Source organism: Bos mutus, chromosome 19 (assembly GCF_027580195.1).
Source record: "Bos mutus isolate GX-2022 chromosome 19, NWIPB_WYAK_1.1, whole genome shotgun sequence".
Taxonomy (NCBI): Eukaryota; Metazoa; Chordata; class Mammalia; order Artiodactyla; family Bovidae; genus Bos; species Bos mutus.
In genome coordinates, this window is record NC_091635.1 from 24,186,141 (window position 1) to 24,208,338 (window position 22,198).

A 22,198-nucleotide genomic window follows, 5' to 3' on the forward strand; every position below is an offset into this window, starting at 1 on the left:
TTTAAATTTAAAAAAAAAAAGGAAAAGAAAAGAACAGGAGACTCCAAACTAGCAGTAAAAGCTAGTAGAGTGTGAGAAAATTGGGGAACCCACTTCTTTTTCTCACCTTGTCAAACCACACTCTAAGACCCTAATTTCATCAAAGACTGCACAGAGGGGAATATTACTGGCAATTATTTGACCACATCCTGAAATGTCTGGGTTTTTTCAAAAACAGAACAGGGACTTAGCTGGTGGTCCAGTGGCTAAGACTCCTCATTACCAATGCAGGCAAGGGGTCTGGGTTTGATGCCTGGTCGGAGAAGGCAATGGCAACCCTCTCCAGTACTGTTGCCTGGAAAATCCCATGGAGCCTGGTAGGCTGCAGTCCATGGGGTCGCAAAGAGTCAGACACGACTGAGCGACTTCACTTTCGAAGAATCCCAGGGACGGGGGAGCCTGGTGGGCTGCCGTCTATGGGATCGCACAGAGTCGGACATGACTGAAGCAACTCAGCAGCAGTAGCAGCAGCAGGGAATGCTACTAAAAAAAAAAAAAAAAAGAATCCCACACGTGGCAACTAAGACTTCACTCAGCCAAATAAATAAATACAAATATTCAAAATAAAATAAAAATAAATAAAGCAGAACAAAGAACTTGAGTTCTCCAGGAAGCAGACGCCGAGCAGCTTTTGAGGACATAGTGTTATTGGGTGACAATTCTAAGAAGCCTAGGCAGAGGCAGGGTGAGGGGAGGAAGCCCACAAGGGTGAACTATGAGCTCATGGGACTGCTGCGAGCAGTTGGGTTCAGTCCTGAACAGAACTTGTCTCAGAGTTCTCCTAACCACGAATGAGACAGCTGGGGTATTTATCCACTAACTCCTGCTGCTGCTGCTAAGTCGCTTCAGTCATGTCCGACTCTGTGCGACCCCATAGACTGCAGCCCACCAGGCTCCCCTGTCCCTGGGATTCTCCAGGCAAGAACACTGGAGTGGGTTGCCATTTCCTTCTCCAATGTATGAAAGTGAAGAGTGAAAGTGAAGTTGCTCAGTCGTGTCTGACTCTTCGCGACCCCATGGACTGCAGCCTACCAGGCTCCTGCGTCCATGGGATTTTCCAGGCAAGAGTACTGGAGTGGGGTGCCACTAACTCCTACCCACCATCAACTGAGGGCCACCCCCAGAGCTGTTCATTCCCGACCACTGCCCGTTTTTGTCCTGCTCCAGGAGGCCAGCACGCCTCCACAGAAGAGCAGGTCTCAGTGGGAGGGTGCAGGTGTGTGAGGTAAAGAACTGTCGCTGTGGAAGGGAAGGTCCATGAGGGCAGACAGGATGTGCAGGGGATACAGGGGGAGTGCTGACACTCCCTGCCTCAGGACTGGAAGGAGCAGAACCTGCCTTTCCTTTGTCCAGGGCTGAAGTTTCTCAGGAAGGGGCTGGGATACACTGGACTGTGTGTCCTCCAAGAGGGAAAAGGGGAGAGAATTGAGGGGACAGAGGGAGCTGAGTGAGAGGGACTGTCCACATGAAACACTCTCTCTTCTCAGGCGCAGGACGGGAACACCCTTCCCTTGTATGGTATGAGGGAACATGTAGATAGGACTACTACTTCTTTTTTCCCACACTGCTGCTCTTTCAAGCTCCTTTCTTCTTTGTTGCCTGGTGTGTATTTCGTGAAGTGAAGACAGGACCATCGGCAGACAGGGGTCTTCTGTTGCTGTTGTTGTTTTCAGTCACTCAGTTGTGTCTGACTCTTTGCGACCCCATGAACCACAGCACGCCAGGCCTCCCAGTCCATCACCAACTCCCGGAGTTTACCCAAACTCATGTCCGCTGAGTTGGTGATGCGATCTAACCATCTCATCTTGTGCTCCCCTTCTCCTCCTGCCTTCAGTCTCTCCCAGCATCAAGGTGTTTTCCAATGAGTCAGCTCTTTGCATCAGGTGGCCAAAGTATTGGAGTTTCAGCTTCAGCATCAGTCCTTCCAATGAATATTCAGGACTGATTTCCTTTAGGATGGACTGGTTGGATCTCCTTGCAGTCCAAGGGACTCTCAAGAGTCTTCTCCACACCACAGTTCAAAAGCATCAGTTCTTTGGTGCTCAGCTTTCTTTATAGTCCAACTCTCACATCCATACATGACTGCTGGAAAAACCATAGCTTTGACTAAACAGACCTTTGTTGGCAAAGTGATGTCTCTGCTTTTTAATATGCTGTCTAGGTTAGTCATAACTTTTCTTCCAAGGAGCAAGCATCTTTTAATTTCATGGCTGCAGTCACTATCTGCAGTGATTTTGGAGCCCAAGAAAAGAAAGTCTGTCACTGTTTCCATTGTTTCCCCATCTATTTTCAATTAAGTGATGGGACTAGATGCCATGATCTTAGTTTTTTTAATGTTAAGTTTTAAAGCAACTTTTTCTCTCTTCTCTTTCACCTTCATCAAGAGGCTCTTTAATTCCTCCTGGCTTTCTGCCATTAGGGTGGTGTCATATGCCTATCTGAGGTTATTGGTACTTCTCTCAGCAATCTTGATTTCAGCTTGTGCTTCATTTTGCATGATGTACTCTGCCTATAAGTTAAATAAACAGGGTGGTAATATACAGCCTTGACATACTCCTTTCCCAATTTGGAACCAGTCCGTTGTTCCATTTGTCCGGTTCTAATTGTTGCTTCTTGGCCTGCATACAAGTTTCTTGGGAGGCAGGCAAGATGGTCTGGTATTCCCATCTCTTTCAGAATTTTCCACAGTTTGTTGTGATCCACACAGTCAAAGGCTTTAGTATACTCAATGAAGCAGAAGTAGATGTTTTTCTGGAATTCTCTTGCTTTATCTATGATCCAACAGATGTTGTCAATTTGATGTCTGGTTCTCCTGCCTTTTCTAAATTCAGTTTGTACATCTGTTAGTTCTCAGTTCACATACTGTTGAAGCCTAGCTTGAAGAATTTTGAACATTACTTTGCTAGCATGTGGAATGAGTGCAGTTGTACGGTAATTTAAACATTCTTTGACATTGCCTTTCTTTGGGACTGGAATGAAAACTGACCTTTTCCAGCCCTGTGGCCACTGCTGAGTTTTCCAAATTTGCAGGCATACTGAGTGCAGCACTTTCTTTTTTTTTTTTTGGAGGAAATAGAAAGGTGGCTTTAATCCTCAACCGGCGAGGGGAGACAGAACAGAACAGGCTTGTGCCTCGAGGACTGTGCCTTCTTCCATGAGGAGTCGGGGGATCCTATAGATGAGGGCTTGCAGCTGGAGTGGTGATGAGGGACAAGGACATCAGGACCTTGTATTCTTCTTCCTCCCGCATTGTTTCGGAAGCAGTCATAGGCTGGTGTTGGGTAGTCGGGTCCATTGCCTTTTGTGTACTGTACTGCGGCCTTCTTTGTAGGCTGCGGCGTCCTTCTGTTCTCCTGAAGGAGAGGAGACACTGAGGCCTCCCCGGTCGGATCTTAGAAGCCCAGGCATAATTAGCAAGCATGGCAGGTTCTGCGCTCCAGATGGAGACTCAGCCAGAATTTGGGAGACAGAGCGACATGGGGAGACCAAGTTTCAGTGAACAAGGCCCCTAAGTGCAGCACTTTCAAAGCACCATCTTTTAGGATTTGAAATAGCTCAACTGGAATTCCATCACCTCCACTAGCTTTGTTTGTAGTGATGCTTCCTAAGGCCCACTTGACTTCACACTCCCAAGGTGTCTGACGCTAGGTGAGTGATTACACCATCGTGGTTATCTGGGTCATGAAGATCTTTTTTGTACAGTTCTTCTGTGTGTTCTTGCCACCTCTTCTTAATATCTTCTGCTTCTGTTAGGTCCATACCCATTTCTGTCCTTTATTGTGCCCATCTTTGCATGAAATGTTCCTTTGGTATCTCTAATTTTCTTGAAGAGATCTCTAGTCTTTCCCATTCTATTGTTTTTCTCTATTTCTTTGCATTGTTCACTTAAGAAGGCTTTCTTATCTCTCCTTGCTATTCTTTAGAACTGTGCATTCAGATGGGTGTATCTTTTCTTTTCTCCTTTGCCTTTCACTTCTCATCTTTTCTTAGCTATTTGTAAGGCCTCCTCAGACAACCATTTTGCCTTTTTGCATTTCTTTTTTCTTGGAGATGGTTTTGATCACTGCCTCCTGTACAGTGTTGTGAAACTCCATCCACAGTTCTTCAGGCACCTGTGAGATCTAATCCCTTGAATCTGCCACTTCCACTGCATAATTGTAAGGGGTTTGATTTAGGTCGTATCTGAACGGTCTAGTGGTTTTCCCTACTTTCTTCTACTGAAGTCTGAATTTTGTAATAAGGAGTTCATGATCTGAGCTACATCTTCAATTCTGTTAGCCTTTGCCCTGGTTCATTTTGTACTCCAAGGCCAAACCTGCCTGTTACTCTAGATATCTGTTGACTTTGCCTGTTATCCAGGTATCCTACTTTCAAATTCCAGTCCCCTATGATGAAAAGGACATTTTTGGGGGGTGTTAATTCTAGAAGGCCTTGTAGGTCTTCATAGAACTGTTTAACTTCAGCTTCTTCAGCATTAGTGGTTGGGGCATAGACTTGGATTGCTGTGATATTGAATGGTTTGCCTTGGAAACAAACAGAGATCATTCTCTCATTTTTGAGATGGCAACCAAGTACTACATTTCTCTTTTGTTGACTATGAGGGCTACTCCATTTCTTCTAAGGGATTCTTGCCCACGGTAGTAGATATAATGGTCATCTGAATTATTTTCACCCATTCCTGTCCATTTTAGTTCACTGATTGCTAAAATGTCGATGTTCACTCTTGCTATCTCCTGTTTGACCATGTCCAGTTTACCTTGATTCATGGACCTAACCTTCCAGGTTCCTATGCAATACTGTTCTTTATAGCAATTGGACTTTACTTTCACCACTAGTTATATCCACAATTGGGACTGTTTCTGCTTTGGCTCAGCCTCTTCATTCCTTCTGGAGCTATTTCTCTGCTCTCTTCCAGTAGCATATTGGACACCTACCAACCTAGGGGGTTCATCTTTCAGTGTCATACCTTTTTGCCTTTTCATACTGTTCATGGGGTTCTCAAGGCACAAATGCTAAAATGGCTTACCTTTCCCTTCTCCAGTGGACCACATTTTGTCAGAGCTGTCCACCATGACCCATCCATCTTGGGTGACCCTGCACGGCATGGCTCATAGTTTCACTGAGTTAGGCAAGGCTGTGATCCGTGTGATCAGTTTGGTTAGTCTTCTGGTGAGATAGCCAAATTTCTAGGTTGAATACCTGCTAGTTACCCCTTGATGGTGTCAGCTTTGCCTGAAGACTTTCTTCTGTCATGACCACCAGGCAAGTACAGCAGTTCCAGGCATAAATTCCAACAACACCCAGAGTGAGAACGTTTATTTATCCTTTCGATCCCAGGGTCGGGAAGATCCCTCGGAGGAGGAAATGGCAACCTGCTCAGGCCTGGAGAACTTCATGAACAGAGGAGCCTGGTTGGCTACAGTCCACAGGGTCCCAAAAAAACCACCTGCCAATGCAGGGGGACACATTTTCCATCCCTGATCCGGGAAAATCCCACATGCCTTGGAGCAACTAAGCCCCTGTGCCGCAACTACTGAGCCCACGCGCCTAGAGCCTGCGCTTCACAAGAGAAACCACAATGAAAAGCCCGTGCGCTGCAACTAGAGAGCCTATCCCCTGCCCTCCACAACCAGAGAAAGCCCACGTGCAGCCACGAAGACCCAGCACAGCCAAAATAAATAAGTTTTTTTTAAAAATTAAAAAAAATCACAACAAATGAAAAAGAAAAAAATGATTAGGTCATATCAGTCAAGCCAGTTTTTTTTTGGAAATACTAAAGTCACATCAAATTTCCTGGTAGCCAGGGTACAAAGTAATTGACAATCAATGTGCTGGATTTATTATCAAAAGGGCAAAGCAGATCAACTGAATGGGGTCAAACTTCCTGACACTGAACTAAAAAATAAAATATGTAACAAACTTTATCTCGGAGTTGATGATGTCTCAATATGTTCAGAGCAAACACAATGACAATTTTCAGATGGTTTTCTTGTCAAGGACATAACACAACCTTCAGTCAAGGATATAGGACAACCCAGTGATATTGACTATTTGAGGGACTAAGGTAATACAGTTGAAATGGAGGCTTCAGGGATCCACTTAAACATGGAAATCATCAAGATTACCCGGAAGAAAGATTAGACTACTTAAGTATTTATGAGAACATGAAAAAGCCAAAATTTAAAAGGTGAAAGAGACAGAAATAGGTAATTAACAGAAGAAGAAATACAAATGGCCAGTAAATATATGGAACACATTCAGCTTCAACATTAGTCACGGAAATGAAACTTGAAGAAAACAACAAGGCAGGCTCCCCTGGTGGTGCAGTAGATAAGAATCTGCCGACCAACACAGGGAACAGAAGGTCCATCCCTGGTCTGGGAAGATTCCACGTGCTGCGGGGCAACTGAACCTGTGAGCCGCAACTGCTGAACCTGTCTGAACCTGTAGGCCACAACTACGCAACAAGAGAAGCCACCCGTGCATTGCAACAAAGAGTAGTCTGCACTAGCTGTAACTAGAGAAAATCCCACACAAAGCAACAAAGTCCCAGCACAGCCCTAAATAAATTAATTAATTAATTAAAAAAAAAGAGGACTTCCCTGATGGTCCAGTGGTTAAGAATCTGCACAGGATATGGGTTCAATCCCTAGTCAGGGAACTAAGAACCCATGCTGTGGGGTAATTAAACTCGAAAGCAGCAACTACTGAGCAGGCACATTATGGAGATGGTGAGTCAAATGAATAAATAAAAACCAGCACCTTTTCCTTGAAGTTTTAAAATTTGATAATAACGAGTGTTGATTAGGTAGAGGGTATATATATAAACAGGGCGTCTCAGGTAGCGCTAGTGGTAGAGAACCCGCTTGCCAATGCATGAGACTTAAGAGACATGGGTTCCATCCCCGGGCTGGGAAGTTCCCCCGAAGGACGGCACGGCAACCCACTCCAGTATTCTTGCCTAGAGAATCCTATGGACAGAGGTGCCTAGCGGGCTACAGTCCATAGGGTCGCAAAGAGTCAGACATGACTGAAGTGACTTAGCCACAAGCATATATATAAATAAGGCACTACATTTACCGACTCTTCATAAAAGTGTCAATTAATGTAGGTCCTCTTGAAGGCAATCTGGCCATATTTACTAAAAGCAGAAATCAGCATATCCTGTGGTCGAGCAATTCAGATGTTATAGGTAGGGGGAGAAACCTGCAGTTGTCAACAATAGGACATGCATATAAGGAGATTTGTTTCAGCACTGTCTGAAATGAACATCCTTATACACATCTTAATAAATGAAGGAAAGAATGTAAGTGCAATGTAATATTATAAATTATGAAATTGTAATCATAAAAATTTTATAAAAATCAGAGTCTCTTTCAATAGGGGAATGGCTTAATAAAATTCAATGCATTCTTACTCATAGCTGTATAGCAATTAAAAAGAACAAACTAGATGTATAGATAACTCTTAAAAACATATCAGTGTCTCCTGGTGCTTCTCACCTCCTCTTTTGTGAAGCAGCAACAGGAGACTCAGAGCTGACCCACAAAAATCCAAAGGAAGGAGTCAAAACTGAGAACTGGCAATCACAGGGTTTGAAGGCAGCGGGCCATTTGAGATGAAGAGGCACACACCACTCAGCAAGCCAGTGGAAGTTTACGTGACCGGCAGGGTTTGCCCACGAGGCAGATCAGACTCTCATTTGATGGGCAGCCAATCAATGAGAAAGACACACACAGCTGGACATAGAGGCTGGAGATGCCACTGAAGCGTCCCAGTAGCAGACAGGGGCTGTCCACTAGAAAGGAAACCTGCTGCTTTGTTCCTCCAGATCAAGGAGCCATCGCAGAAATCAGAAAAACTCCAATTTGGTTCTACCACCTCCTGATCACTACAGTATTGTTTTCTTTATTCTTTCATTTTCCCCTTCCCCATTCCTGGTGTGTGTGCACATGCTTATTTATTTATTTGTTTGCTTGTTTGTTTATTGTTGAAATGAGGGGATTGTGGGATCTTAGTTCCCCTACCAGAGATGGCACCTAGGCCACTTTAGTGGAAATATGAAGCCCTAACCACTGGACCACCCAAGGAATTCCCACGTGTTCAATTTTTTTAAAACTAAATAGCCAATAGTATGTTTTGATCAACATCAAATGGAGGTGGGATGGGGGAATACTGGTTATGTGAAAATATCCCTTTCTCCACTAGCAGCAGGCTCACTCAGCTCTTGTCTTTATATTCAGTAAGTTATTTTGCTTTCAATGTTTAACACAACAAGATAAAAGTCGTTGCATACTTTGATCTATTGGAGAATTTTATTTTTTAATTTCATTGATTTGGCTGCGTCAGGTCTTAGTTTATCATGCAGGATCTTTGTTGGGGCGCATGGACATGGACTCTCTAGTTGCGGTGCACAGGCTCAGCAGTTATGGCAAGCAAGCTTAGCTTCTCTGCAGCGTGTAGGATCTTAGTCCCTCACCAGGGATTAAACTCATGTCCCCTGCATTGCAAGGTGGATTCTTAACTGCTGGACCAGCAGGGAAGTCCCTCTATTGGAGAATTTTAATGTTTTTCATTTATCATCGTAAAACCAAGGATAATTTTATAATTCTTTTATACATAGCTGTTACAGGTAGAGCAATCTGTATTTAAGGAAGGATGAATTACTAGAAAAGAAATGAATCTTGGATAGTTTTCCACCAAGTCAAACCTCTTGTTGTTTGTTTTTATTTATTTATGGCTGTGCTGGGTCTTTGCTGCATTATGGTGCCTGGGCTTAGTTGCCCTGTGGCATGTGGAAGCTACCTAGACCAGGGATCGAATGCACGCCCCCTGCACTGGCAGACAGATTTTTAACCACTGGATCATCAGGGAAGTCAAAAAATCTTATCTTTTAAATAAACTTCCTGTTTCAAATGGAAAAAAACTCATTGAAGGAAAAAGCAAATTTCAGAGTGATTTGTTCCTATGGTACTAATTACATTAAAAATATACAACTAGGCCCTAGACCTGTAACTGATGAAGTCCGGGCACCTAGAGCCTGTGCTCTGCAACAAGAGAAGCCACTGCAGTGAGAAGCCTGCCCACCGCAACCAAGAGTAGCCCCCACTCACTGCTACTAGCAAATCTGGAAAACTCAGCAGTGGCCACAGGACTGGAAAAGGTCAGTTTTCATTCCAATCCAAAGGCAATGCCAAAGCAAGTTCAAACTACAGCACAATTGCACTCATCTCACACGTTGGCAGAGTAATGCTCAAACTTCTCCAAGCCAGGCTTCAACAGTACGTAAACAGAGAACTTCCAGATGTTCAAGCTGGATTTAGAAAAGGCAGAGGAACCAGAGATCAAATTGTCAACATCCGCTGGATCACAGAAAAAGCAAGGGAGTTCCAGAAAAACATCTACTTCTGCTTTATTAACTATGCCAAAGCCTTTGACTGTGTGGATCACAACAAACTGGAAAATTCTTCAGGAGATGGGAATATTAGACCACCTTACTTGCCTCCTGAGAAATCTGTATGCAGGTCAAGCAGCAATAGCTAGAACCGGACATGGAATGGACTGGTTCCAAATTGGGAAAGGAATATGTCAAGGATGTATATTGTCACCCTGATTATTCAATTTATATGCAGAGTACATCATGAGAAACACTGGTCTGGAAGCACAAGCTGGAATCAAGATTTCTGGGAGAAATATCAATAACCTCAGATATGCAGATGACACCACCCTTATGGCAGAAAGTGAAGAACTAAAGAGCCTCTTGATGAAAGTGAAAGAGGAGAGTGAAAAAGTTGGCTTACAACTCTACATGCAAGAAATGAAGATCATGGCATGTGGTCCCATCATTTCATGGCAAATAGATGGGGAAACAATGGAAACAATGACAGACTTTCTTTTCTTGGGCTCCAAAATCACTGCAGATAGTGACTGCAGCCATGAAATTAAAAGATGCTTGCTCCTTGGAAGAAAAGTTATGACCAACCTAGACAGCATATTAAAAAGCAGAGACATTACTTTGCTGACAAAGGTCCATATAGTCAAAGCTATGGTTTTTCCAGTAGTCATGTATGCATGTTAAGAGTTGGACCATGAAGAAAGCTGAGCACCGAAGATTGATGCTTTTGAACTGTGGTGTTGGAGAAGACTCTTGAGAGTCCCTTGAACTGCTAGATCTAACCAATCCATCCTAAAGGAAATCAGTCCTGAATATTCATTGGAAGGACTGATGCTGAAGCTGAAACTCCAATACTTTGGCCACCTGATGCGAAGAACTGACTCATTGGAAAAGACCTTAATGCTGGGAAAGATTGAAGGCAGGAGGAGAAGGGGATGACAGAGGATAAGATAGTTGGATGGCATCAGTGACTCAATGGACATGAGTTTGAGTAAGCTCTGGGAGCTGGTGATGGACAGGGAGGCCTGGCATGCTGCAGTCCATGTGGTTGCAGAGTCAGACAGGACTGAGCAACTGAACTGAAATGAACTGAACTGCAACTAGAGAAAGCCCGCACAAAGCAACAAAGATCCAGTGCAACTAAAAATAAAAAAATATATATATACATAAAACGCCAGTAGTATACATTTATATAGGTATGCACACACATAAGTATGTGATTATGTGTGCTTATCTAATGATATAAAAATTATATGGAATAACATCTTTTCTATTACCCAGCTCCCCCACAACACCCCCAGAAAAGTCTCTACTTGCTGTTACCAAAGAGCTGTAAAGTCCCCTATTCCCCTCGGTGTGCTGGGACAGAAAGTCTTTGGGGAACCTGATCTTGGCCAGATAAGTTTGTACTTGCTGAGCTGAGAGAGACAAATGAAACTCAGAGGAAGAGAGTGTGTGAAACAGAGAATGTGGAAGCAATGTTTGTTAATTGGTGTGTTTTGCTACGAACAGGGCTAGGAGGATCTGGGTAGGCCCTTAGAGTGTCTTTGTCCAGGCTCCCGGCCTGAGAGTTGGCTGGTCCCACTCAGCTGATATCTACTGGAATGCAGTACCCAAATTCTGATAGCTTGGCTTACGCCTGTATTGATACATTAAAAACCCAGGGCTGAGTCCTATCCATCCCACAAGTTCCAGACCTGCCTCATTCCAGCAAGAAGCCACTGGACTGTCAGCAGTGTGGAAAGGAACAGTGAGACAGCAAATGGAGTTTGTGCATCTGAGAGTAGTTTATCCAGAGTGTGATTACAACTGAGGTTGGGGGGGGGGGAGGGGGTGGGGAATCCCTCAGACTGGAGGCGGAAACGAGCCCTTGAAGGACTTGGGTGAGGAGGACACCGTTGGCCTCAAGCAGGATCTTTCTTTCTGAGGGGACTGAATGGCAGAAAACTTTTCCCAGAGTTGAGACTCTTGCTGCCGCTGCTGCTACTGCTGCTAAGTCGCTTCAGTCGTGTCCGAACTCTGTGCGACCCCATAGACGGCAGCCCACCAGGCTCCCCCATCCCTGGGGTTCTCCAGGCAAGAACACTGGAGTGGGCTGCCATTTCCTTCTCCAATGCATGAAAGTGAAGAGCGAAAGTGAAGTTGCTCAGTCGTGTCCAAGTTGGGCCTCTTGGATACCCCTAAATTGGTAGCCAGCACACCGGCCACTGAATGCGGGTGCCTCAGTGACGTGGCCCAGCCCACTGTCCGTCAGGAAGCTTGGAAACTGTGTGTGAAAAGGGCTTGGGAGGCAAAATCACTTGCCCACCACAAAGGGACAGCGAGCCATGGATATTCATGTGTAACAGTGGTGTGGGAGAGCCAGCCGGCACCCACACAGTGCAGTCAACTGTTGAATTTTCAGGAATTTTGCAAGCCAGCTTTTAAACGCAGTCATTAACAAAAATTAAATTATGGGACACAGCTGAAAAGCAGTCAAAACTCACCACTTCCTAATTATTTTACTACATCTTCCTATTATCTCTACTCTGGAGGTTATTTTCCTCTATTGTATCTGAATGGTGGAGATATTTTATAACTGGAATCCAGTGATGTCTTGTCCATGGCTTGAAATCAGCCACAGTGTGACTACTGAACCACAGAAATAAGCAAATGCTACAAGCTACTATCAAAAGCCCACTGTTAAACACCATCACTGTTCATCCTCCTCCCTTCAACATATATAAACATGTCTCCGCACACACACAATCACAGAAACACCCCGTCCTCGTTTAAACACAAATGTAACACACTGTACAAACCCTCTGCATCTTGCTTTTTTGACTAAATAAATGAGGGGAGCTCTTTCCCCTTTCTTATTTAATGCCTGATGCTTCCTCCTCCAAATTACTTTTCTTCCCTCAAGGAATGAGCCACATCCAGAGCTCAGTCTAGAGTCACACATCACCCCTTGCCTCTTATTCATTCCTTCCTTGACTTGCCCAGCCTTGTGCTAAACCCAGGACAAAGATATCAGTAAAGTCCCTTTCTGGGAAGGGTGAGAACCCAGAGCCAAACTCCAATAACTAGAACACAAGGTTATCGGTTCAGTAGAAGAGGGCAGGCCAGCTTGAATGTCACCTTCTTCCTGAATGTTCTTTTTTTAATTCTCAGACCTCCCTCCTAAACCCTACCACATCCCTCCCTCTGACTACTATTATCATTGAGCTGGGGATGGAACTCTTGAGTTCCATGCAATTTGCTGAAAACACTCCCCAGGCCACAGACTGCCCATGTGCACTCAATGCTGGGTTCCATGCACCCCAATAATGGTGGTGCAGGGAGGCTATAACTCAGAGAGTAGCCACTTGACCCCAGGGGAGAACACACTCTATCCTCCTCTATAATCCTATAAGCTCAGTGAGAGATGTTTTTAGACCAGACTGACCTTTGTGCCTGACTCAGTGCATTGCCCTGTACTGAGTCTCCCCATCCAGCTACTTCCTTACTGGCCTTAGACCCAGTTCATGTCAGTTATCATTATCGGGCCATTTTTGTTCATACCTGGATTGCCAGGTATAATCCCAAGAGAGCTGGGCATTTCAAACAGGTGAAGGAGGGGAAGGTGAGAACATAGCCAGTCCTTGGCCATTCCTGTTTGAAATCTGTCCCTTCTGTGACTCCTTCTGCCCAGATTCCTCCAGACGAGCCCACACTCCCAACTAATACCTCCTCTTATCCCTTCCTGTTCCCGTGTTTACCGGCTCCAATCTCTTCAAAGCTCCCTTCCTGCTCTCCCTTCCCCAACTATGCCCTGTGCGCACACCTGGGGCCCTCTCCTGAGGGCTCTGTGACTTCTCTCTCTCTGCAGCCCTGTGCCGTCCCAGAGATGGAGCCGTCTTACGTGTTTCCCCTCCCACCATCCGCTAACAGATGCCTGATAGCCCTGCTCTGTGCCAGGAGCTAACAGTCCCTGAGTACAGGGACCTCACAGACAGTGACACCAAACAGAGACCAGGAGGCAAATAGCAGGCTTTCCCGGCAGGAGGCAGGCAGAGGGTATTACGGGGGCCCAGGGCCAGGGTACACATTCTGCATGTGCCAGAGCTTACCATGTCATAGGTTTATTTACATCTTTTTCTTATCTCCTTTCTTATCTCCTTTTTATATATATCTCCTTTATAATTTCACTGAGGTTGTTCAGGCTTTTCATGGATCACCTTCAGTCAGTTCAGTTCAGTCGCTCAGTCGTGTCGGACTCTTTGCAACCCCATGAATCACAGCACGCCAGGCCTCCCTGTCCATCACCAACTCCCGGAGTTCACTCAGACTCAGGTCCATCGAGTCACTGATGCCATCCAGCCATCTCATCCTCTGTTGTCCCCTTCTCCTCCTGCCCCAATCCCCTCCCCATCTGAGTCTTTTCCAATGAGTCAACTCTTCGCATGAGGTGGCCAAAGTAGTTTCAGCTTTAGCATCATTCCTTCCAAAGAACACCCAGGGCTGATCTCCTTTAGAATGGACTGGTTGGATCTCCTTGCAGTCCAAGGGACTCTCAAGAGTCTTCTCCAACACCACAGTTCAAAAGCATCAATTCTTCGGCGCTAAATGTCAACCTGAGGTGCTATCACCATTCCACCCCGTACCTATGGCCCCCACAGAGGAAGTTAAACTGCTTGCCCAAGGTCGCCGATCTGAGACACGGAGGACGCAGCCGGTCCTTGGCAGCATGTTAACCACTGAGCCCCACGCTCCCCGCACAGCCGTGGGGGCCCAGGGCTCAAACCCGAGCAGGATCCCCTGCACACTGCGCTGGCTTCCTGACCGCCAACACTCCCTTCTGCTGCTCTTCCGTCTTCCGGGGAGTCTTCCGTTTGTATGGAGTCTGGGGTAGCGGCTCATTCTCGAAATCAAACCTGCAAGGGCGAGAGTCCCCTTTTCCCTTCCTTAATTCAAGACTTAGGCTCAGTTAACTGAGCAGTAAAGCCTGGGGTCATCAAAGCGGCACATACAACTGTCACAGCAGTAGAAAATGCTTAGCTTCTTCCCAGCACCTCAACTGATGTCCCTGCCTTCCCTTTACCTTCCCTCCAGCTTATCCTCCACAGAAAAGCCACAGTGGTATTTTACATATGAAAGTATCGCATAGAATGGGCTGCTGGTGGTAAAGAACCTACCAACACAGGAGATGTAAGAGACACAGGTTCAATCCCTGGGTCCGGAAGATTCCCTGGAGGAGGGCATGGCAACCCACTCCAGTATTCTTGCCTGGAGAATCCCATGGACAGTGGAGCCTAGCAGGCTACAGTCCATGGGGTCGCAAAGAGTCGGACACGACTGAAGCAACTTAGCATGCACCTGTCTCATAGAATAAGTCGCCAATTTTAAAAACTGTTCAAGGATTTCCCTCGTGGTACAGTGGTTATGAATCCACCTGCCAATGCAGGGGACACGGGTTGGATCTCTGGTCCGGGAAGATTCCACACGTAGCAGTGCAACTAACCCTGTACACAACTACTGAGCCTGTGAGTTGCAACTACTGAAGCCCGTGTGCTCTGGAGCCCGCGCTCCGCAACAAGAAGGCACTGCAAGGAGAAGTCAGAGCAACTAATAGAACCTGCTCACCGAAGACAGAGAATGCCTACACGCAGCAAGAAGATCCAGTGCAGCCAAAATAAATTACAAACAAATCAAGAAAAACTGTTCAATGCTTTGCATTACCCAGAAAGCAAAATGCACCTGCTGGCTTACCATGGCTGTCACCAATGGCCTCTCTGGGCTCATGCCTCAAGCCTCCCCTTGACACGCTAGGCCACAACGGTCCTGGCCTGCTTTCCTGTCATGCAGCCATCAGGAAAGGCCTGTTTTCCTGTCACGTAACCTACTCTGGCTTTGGACATTGTTAATTCTTCCTTCTGGACTGCTCTTTCATGGGGGATCATGATAGACAATAAGTAACCTTCTTTTGTTGTCCCATTAAACTTTATGCCATCGACCATGATATTTTAATTTACCTCCCATAGCACTGGTAACAATCTACTATTTAGGTTATTTATGTGTTTTGTTTCTTTTTGGATAAACTGCATGGCATGTAGGATGTGGTCTTAGTTCCCAAACCAGGGGTCACACATATGCCCCCTAAAGTGGAAGCGTGGAGTTTTAATCACTGGATCATCAAGGAAGTCCCTCTTACTGTATCCTGTACTGCCCATGAAGAACTATAAGAATGATAATGTTAATAATAAACCAAGCAAAACAGTAGGTAACATTTTCGCAGTGCTTCTGTACGTCAGGCCCTGTATGAGTTGCTAGCTCTTCGCATGTTTTCTTACAAATAACCTATTACAGTAATAAACTCTGTTATTACTGTAATAAACTGTTAGTTTTTCATATGAAGATACGGAAGTCTGTGACGTTAAGCAACTTGCCATCCAGCCTGTTCCAGAATTCAAGTCCTTAAATGGTATTACTTATTACAGTACGCTTTCCACTGTAACTCATAAATGATTCCTAGGGGAAAAAGAGAAACCCTGCCCAGCCATTCTGTGCTCCCCTGGGTCTTGATTTCCCAACCTGGTCATCCTACCACCTATGGATATGGGAAAGTACCAACATCTTTCCTACAGATTCCCTCTTAACATAAGCCAGCCAGAATCCATTTCTCCTGTTTTCAACCAACAATCCTGGTCAACACATCCCAAAAGTTTAATTGTGGGCTTCGCACACAGCAGAGGGACAGTACATTCTCAACATATAAATGAATCAGATCGTGCAACGTGGTGAGACTAAAGGCTCTGGTGGCCCACGTGCATGGAGGTTGTGCCAGCAACATTGCACTGATGTTTCAGTCTTTTCCTTCCTTCACTCTTTCTTTATTATGAAATGTTTGAGACATGTCAAGTGTCTTGGGGTTTTTTTGGTTTGTGTGCTTGTTATTGGCCTCACAACGTAGCTTGTAGCCTCTTCATTCCCCAACCAAGGATCAAACCCAGGCCCCAGCAATGAAAGTGCCGAGTACTAACCACTAGACTGCCAGGGAATTTCCAAGTTTTATAAATCTTCACTGAAGGACTATTTCCCCAGTTCTCTTTACTTGGCTTATTCTTAGGAGTTCTTTCCAGGGACCCTGCAAGAGTGGGAATGCCTTTCTTCTCTCCGTGGCCCTACACCCTCAGGAGAGAGCAGGGAGAGCTTCCACACCACCTCAGGGCCCAAGAACCCCCAGGGTCTGCATTACCTCCTCTGAAAGTGTTCAAATTCAGCTTGTCTCCTCATTTTCACCGCAGGGAGGTCAGTCTGGTCATAGGCATTTTCAAAGTTATATCTTTGCCGATGTATCCAGGCTTCACATTTGCACTGGTTTTTCGGGAAGAGCCTAAAACAAGATGAGGACTAAGATCACAGACTGGGTGGGTTGGTGGGTGGAGCAGGCACTTGAAGTCTAACCCACCGTGCCGTTCCCCCGAGACTCTCCTATCTCACAACCACCATCCAGGTTGGGTTGAGACTCTAGAATCCCAGCAGTAGCCATTCCCAAAGACACAGCGAGGGGAAGGGATAAGAAGGCCCCCTCTCAAAACCAACTTATAGTGACCAAAGCAGACATGTGGCGGAGGATGGATAGGAACTTGGGATTAACATACACACACTACTGTATATAAAACAGATAACCAACAAAGACCTACTGTATAGCATAGGGAAATCTACACACTATTCTGTAATAACCCACATGGGTAAAGAATCTGAAAAAGAATGAATATATGTACATGTATAACTGAATCACTTTGCTGTACACCTGAAACCAACACATCATTGTAGGTCATTATACCCCAATAAATTGTTTTAAATAATAAAAATAAATTTTGTAATAAAAAAAAAAAACACCCCTGTCTTAAATAATTTCCTGCACCAAACTTCTACTTAAGATCCCACAAGCCACATGATTGTTCCCTGATCAGGGATTGAACCCAGGCTCAGCAGTGAAAGCTCCAAGTCCTAACCACTGGGCTGCCAGGGAATTCCTTAAACTTCTTTATGTTTTTTTTTTTAAATAATTTTCATTTATTTATTTTTGGTTGTTGCTGGGTCTTCATTGCTGTGCGGGCTTTCTCTAGTTGCGGCGAGCGGGAGGTACTCCCTAGTTGCGGTGCAGGGGCTTCTCATTGCGGTGGCTTCTCTTGTTGCAGAGCACAGGCTCTAGGCACATGGGCTCATTAGTTGTGGCTCAAAGGCTCTACAGCACTGGCTCAGTAATTGTGGCACAGGCTTAGTTGCTCAGCGGTATGTGGGATCTTCCTAGAACCAGAGATCAAACCCTTGTCTCCTGCATTGGCAAGCGGATTCTTTACCACTAAGCCACCAGGGAAGCCCTCTCCAAACTTCTTTAAACTTGAGAGTCACAGTGGCATCTCAGTCCCACCCACCTGAAGAGGAGGCCAAAGGGACAGAAAGGCAATGTCTTTCCTGTAGTTTGGGTTAAACAGGCCCTCCAAAATCACAAGGGACTTTGCTGGGTGTTGTAGGGAACAGAGTCTGTGCCCTGCAGACCAAGATCTTTTCTGGTCCTGTAGTTTGGAATCACACTCACAATCAGCACAGGTGCAGGAAGGTAGGGAACTGGCTGTAAGGTGGGCACAATAGGACACTCAGCCACAGGAGGAGGGAAGGAGAGGTCAGACCAAGGGGGAATAACTGGCTGTCTCACCAGATTCCATCGTGGGTAAAGAGGGTCTTGATATGTTCCTCAGGGAGAAGCTTCAACATTCCGGCAGCCGGACTAGGCTGAAGGAGTGGTGCTTTGTAGCTGCTGAATTCTGAATACAGGTACACACTTCTGAACATAAATAACACAATGCCCAGGGCCAAGAATAAGACGGACATCTTGAGGATCCACAGATATCTAGAGCTGTTAGGACACAAAAGAGCAAATGCTGTGTAAATCTTTTTTCCTTGATTACATGAAACATAAAAGGACCTGATTGTATAATATAGATGGGAACAGTAACTGGAGGGAAAAGGTCAATTAAACCTATATCTTCTACTACTTACCATGACTGATTTCTGATAAGCAAAAGAGAAAAGAATTAAGTTGCAACAGACACTCAGAAAGATCACAAATAAAAGAATGTCCTAAAGCCCAAGGAGGGAGATTGGAAGAGTAAGGCTTGCAGTATTAATGTCAACATAGTTGAATTTGAGGCAAAAAAAAAAAAAAAAAAAAATTAAATAAATGGGGCCAAAAGGATCACTTACTGTGATCACATGAGTGATCTACAAAACAGATGTAGATCATGTAATGGTCATGAACTGTAGCCACTAGATATTAGCATTATTTAAGCAAAGAATGGCAGAATATAGGAGGAGAAAGATTACAAATCCAAAGGTGGTCATGGATTCTAACATTCTCATGTCTAACACACTAACATCTCATTCCCTAACAAATCAAGTCTCAGAAATATATAAAGCAAGAAAGCAACTAATTTTTTTTTTAATCTATGTATTTTGTTTATTTTGGGTTGCACTAGGTCTTCATTGCTGCGGGAAGGCTTTCTCTAGTTGTGGCGAGTCTTCACTGCAGTGTGTGAGTTTCTCATTGTGGTGGCTTGTCTTGTTTCAGGGCATGGGCTCTAGAGCTAAGGCTCAGTAGTTGCGGGTCCTAGACTCTAAACAGCACAGACTCAACAGTTGTGGTGCACGGGCTTAGTCGCTCTGTGGCATGTGGAATCTTCCCGGACCAGGGGTTGAAACCACATTCCCTGCACTGGCAGGCAGATTCCTATCCACTGTACCACCAGGGAAGTCTGCAGCTAAATTTTAGATCTCGTATTCTGTTAAAGAGCTTTTAGGACATTTACAAAAGTTGGCCACTTGTTTGAACACAAAGAAAACCATAATAAAGTAGAAATCATTCAGATTATACACTCCACACACTGACAAGTGCAATCAAAATGTAACTGATAGGGGCTTCCCTGGTGGCTCAGCGGTAAAGAATCTGCCTGCTAATGTAGGAGACATCGGTTGGATCCCTGGTCAGGGAAGATTCCACATGCTGTGGAGCAATTAAGCCCGTGCACCACAACTAGTGAGTCTGCGTTCTAGAATCCAAGAGCCACAACTACGGAAGCCCGCGTGCCCTAGGGCCTTTGCTCTGCAACAAGAGAAGCCACCACAATGGGAAGCCCAGGCACTGCAAGGAACGGTAGCCCCTGCTCACTGCTACTAGAGAAAAGTCCGCGAAGCGAAGAAGACTCAGCACAGCCAAATAGAAATAAATAAACAATTTAAATATAACCTATAATAATAGTAAGCCCCTCTTTCACAACATGGAAAAAAAATTTTTTTAAGCTTTCCAAAGCAACAATTTGAGTCAAGGACAACATCAGAACAAAAATATAAAGATAATGAAGATACTACATACAAAACTATGGAATGCACTAAAATTATGCTGAGTGGAAATTTTGAATTTAAATACAAATGTCTGATCACAAGACATAAAATTAATAAATTAAACAATCAAATAAGTTTGAAAATGGATAACAAAATGAATCTAAGAAAAGTAGAAATAAGAACCTAATAACAATGCCAATGGAAAGTGGTAAATTAGAAAACATCTAAAATGGAATAATTATTAAATCCAAGCACGGAGGAGACAACTTTTGAGATATCTGCCTACTTAATAACCTCCCTGCTCTAAGACTCTTTGCCTGCCTGACCCACAGAGGTCACACCTATGAGCTAGTTGTATCACATGATTCTCCCCTGACCATTGGCTGATTGGACCAAAGGGGAACACCTCTAAGGTGGGCCAATCAGCCAGAATTTCTTTCCCAGGAATTGGTTAAGCAGAGATCAGCTAAATCTGGCCCCCTGAACTGAGAATAGAGGAAAGGAGAGAAGGAAGAGAAGATAGAATAAGGTAAGAAGAAGCCTAAATCTTGAATACCTAGATGAAAGAGATGATCTAAACAGATCCATTAAAGAGAAAAAAAAAAAAAAACAGGGAAGTTGTCAAAGGCCTCAACAAAATCTGAAATCCCTATTTCATAAGTAAACAATTTCATGCCAATTTACAAAAACCAGTTTTACAGTGATGCAAGTATAAGTACTGAAGAATAATGCTGTAAGTATGCTGAACAAATATTAGCAAATAGAGTATAATGGTATCTTAAATGAAAGATTCATCACTAATGAAGTTCTTCTAGGAGAACAAGGATGACTCAATCCTATAGTGTGGCTGAACCACTCCGACTTTATCCTAGGCCCATAATTCTACCTCTTTTCTTTCTTTTTTTTTTTTTTTTAAAGAATAACAGTGTCATTAAGTTCATTACACAATTTTCAACCTAACAGAAAGAAACAAATCAGGAACAACAGAGGGATGTGGGTTAGGTCTTTTTGAGGGTTTGGTTCTTTTCCTTCTGCTAGCAGGAAATGAAACGGTGTGTCATTGAATAAAACAAAACAAAATGAGGAGAAAAAAATTCTCTGGGTAAATGACTTTCCTTGTATTCCATATTATGTTTTCTCCTTAAACTGTTACCTGCTCCCCTTTCTGCAAGACTGAGCTTTAGCCTACTCACAAGAAACATGCCTAAGCCAGGGGAGTTTCCTATCAAGTTTTCCCCTGGCCCTCATCTGACATGAAAACTGGAAGACTGCCTTTTGCTGATGTGAATGGTTAATGGTCATGAGAGCCTCCCCCCACCACACACACAAAGGGAGTGAAAAACATCCACTTCCCATTGATAAGGATGTGATTCTCCCTAGTAGTCAGATTTTATTTTCAGCTTTGGTCCTTTAAATCTTCTGTACCCTTTTCTGCCGCTTTGAATGCCTCTGGATCATCTGCCAGCTCCTGCCCATGTGTAAGTCACCCACAACAAACTTCAGAATTGCTCTTCATGCAGTTGCCTGTTTTGTTTTGGGTTTCAAAGTTCCTTCTCAGTTAGTAGGATATTATTCAATATCTCTGCCTTCCAAGAATTATACAGTTTATTGATAAATTTCACCACGTGGAAATTCAGGTCAGGAGAACACCCAATATGATTATATTGACAGATGATTTTAAAATCATTTAACACAATTATCCATTCTTTTTTAAAATTTTATTTACTTTTTAATTGAAGGATAATTGATAAGTGATCAGAATTTTGTTGGTTTCTGCCAAACGTCAACATGAATCAGCCAATGCAGGGGACTCAGTTTGATCCCTGGTCGGGGAATTAAGATCCCACATAGTGCTGGGCAACTCAGCCCAGGCACCACAACTACTGAGCCTGCACGACACAACTAGAGGAAGCCCACACGCTGCAACAAAGACCCAGCACAGTCAAAAGGAAAAAAAGAAAAAGAAACTAAAAATATAGCTACCATACGATCCAGCAATCCCACTCCTGGGCATTTATCTACACAAAGCTCTAACTCAAAAATATATATGCACCATGTTCACAGTAGCATTATTTACAATAGCCAAGACGTGGAAGCAACCTAACTGTCCATGAATGGATAAAGGTCTGGTACACCTTTATACAATGGAATATTACTCAGCCACGAAAAGAAAATAAGGCCATTTGCAGCAAATTGGATGGACCTAGAGATTATCGTACTAAGCAAAGTCAAAAAGAGAAAGACACATACCGTATTATATCACTTATATGTATAATCTAAAATACAACACAAATGAACATATCTACAAAACAGAAACAGGCATAGAGAGCAGACGTGGTTGCCACGGGAGGGGGTGAGAGAGGGAAGAACTGCGAGTTTGGGATTAGCAGATATACACCA

The 22,198-nt window shown here is 44.3% G+C and overlaps 1 protein-coding gene across 1 annotated transcript in view; it reads right to left on the minus strand.

Annotated features, from left to right (window-relative positions):
* Positions 1-22,198, minus strand: part of B4GALNT2 (beta-1,4-N-acetyl-galactosaminyltransferase 2 (SID blood group)) — a 73,612-nt gene that overhangs the window by 21,260 nt on the left and 30,154 nt on the right. Inside the window, exons 2-3 of the mRNA XM_005890348.3 lie at positions 18,117-18,317; positions 16,650-16,787 (exon numbers count right to left, since the gene is read on the minus strand). Coding sequence (XP_005890410.2) covers positions 16,650-16,787; positions 18,117-18,317 — 339 coding nt within the window. The remainder of the gene's footprint in view (positions 1-16,649; positions 16,788-18,116; positions 18,318-22,198) is intronic.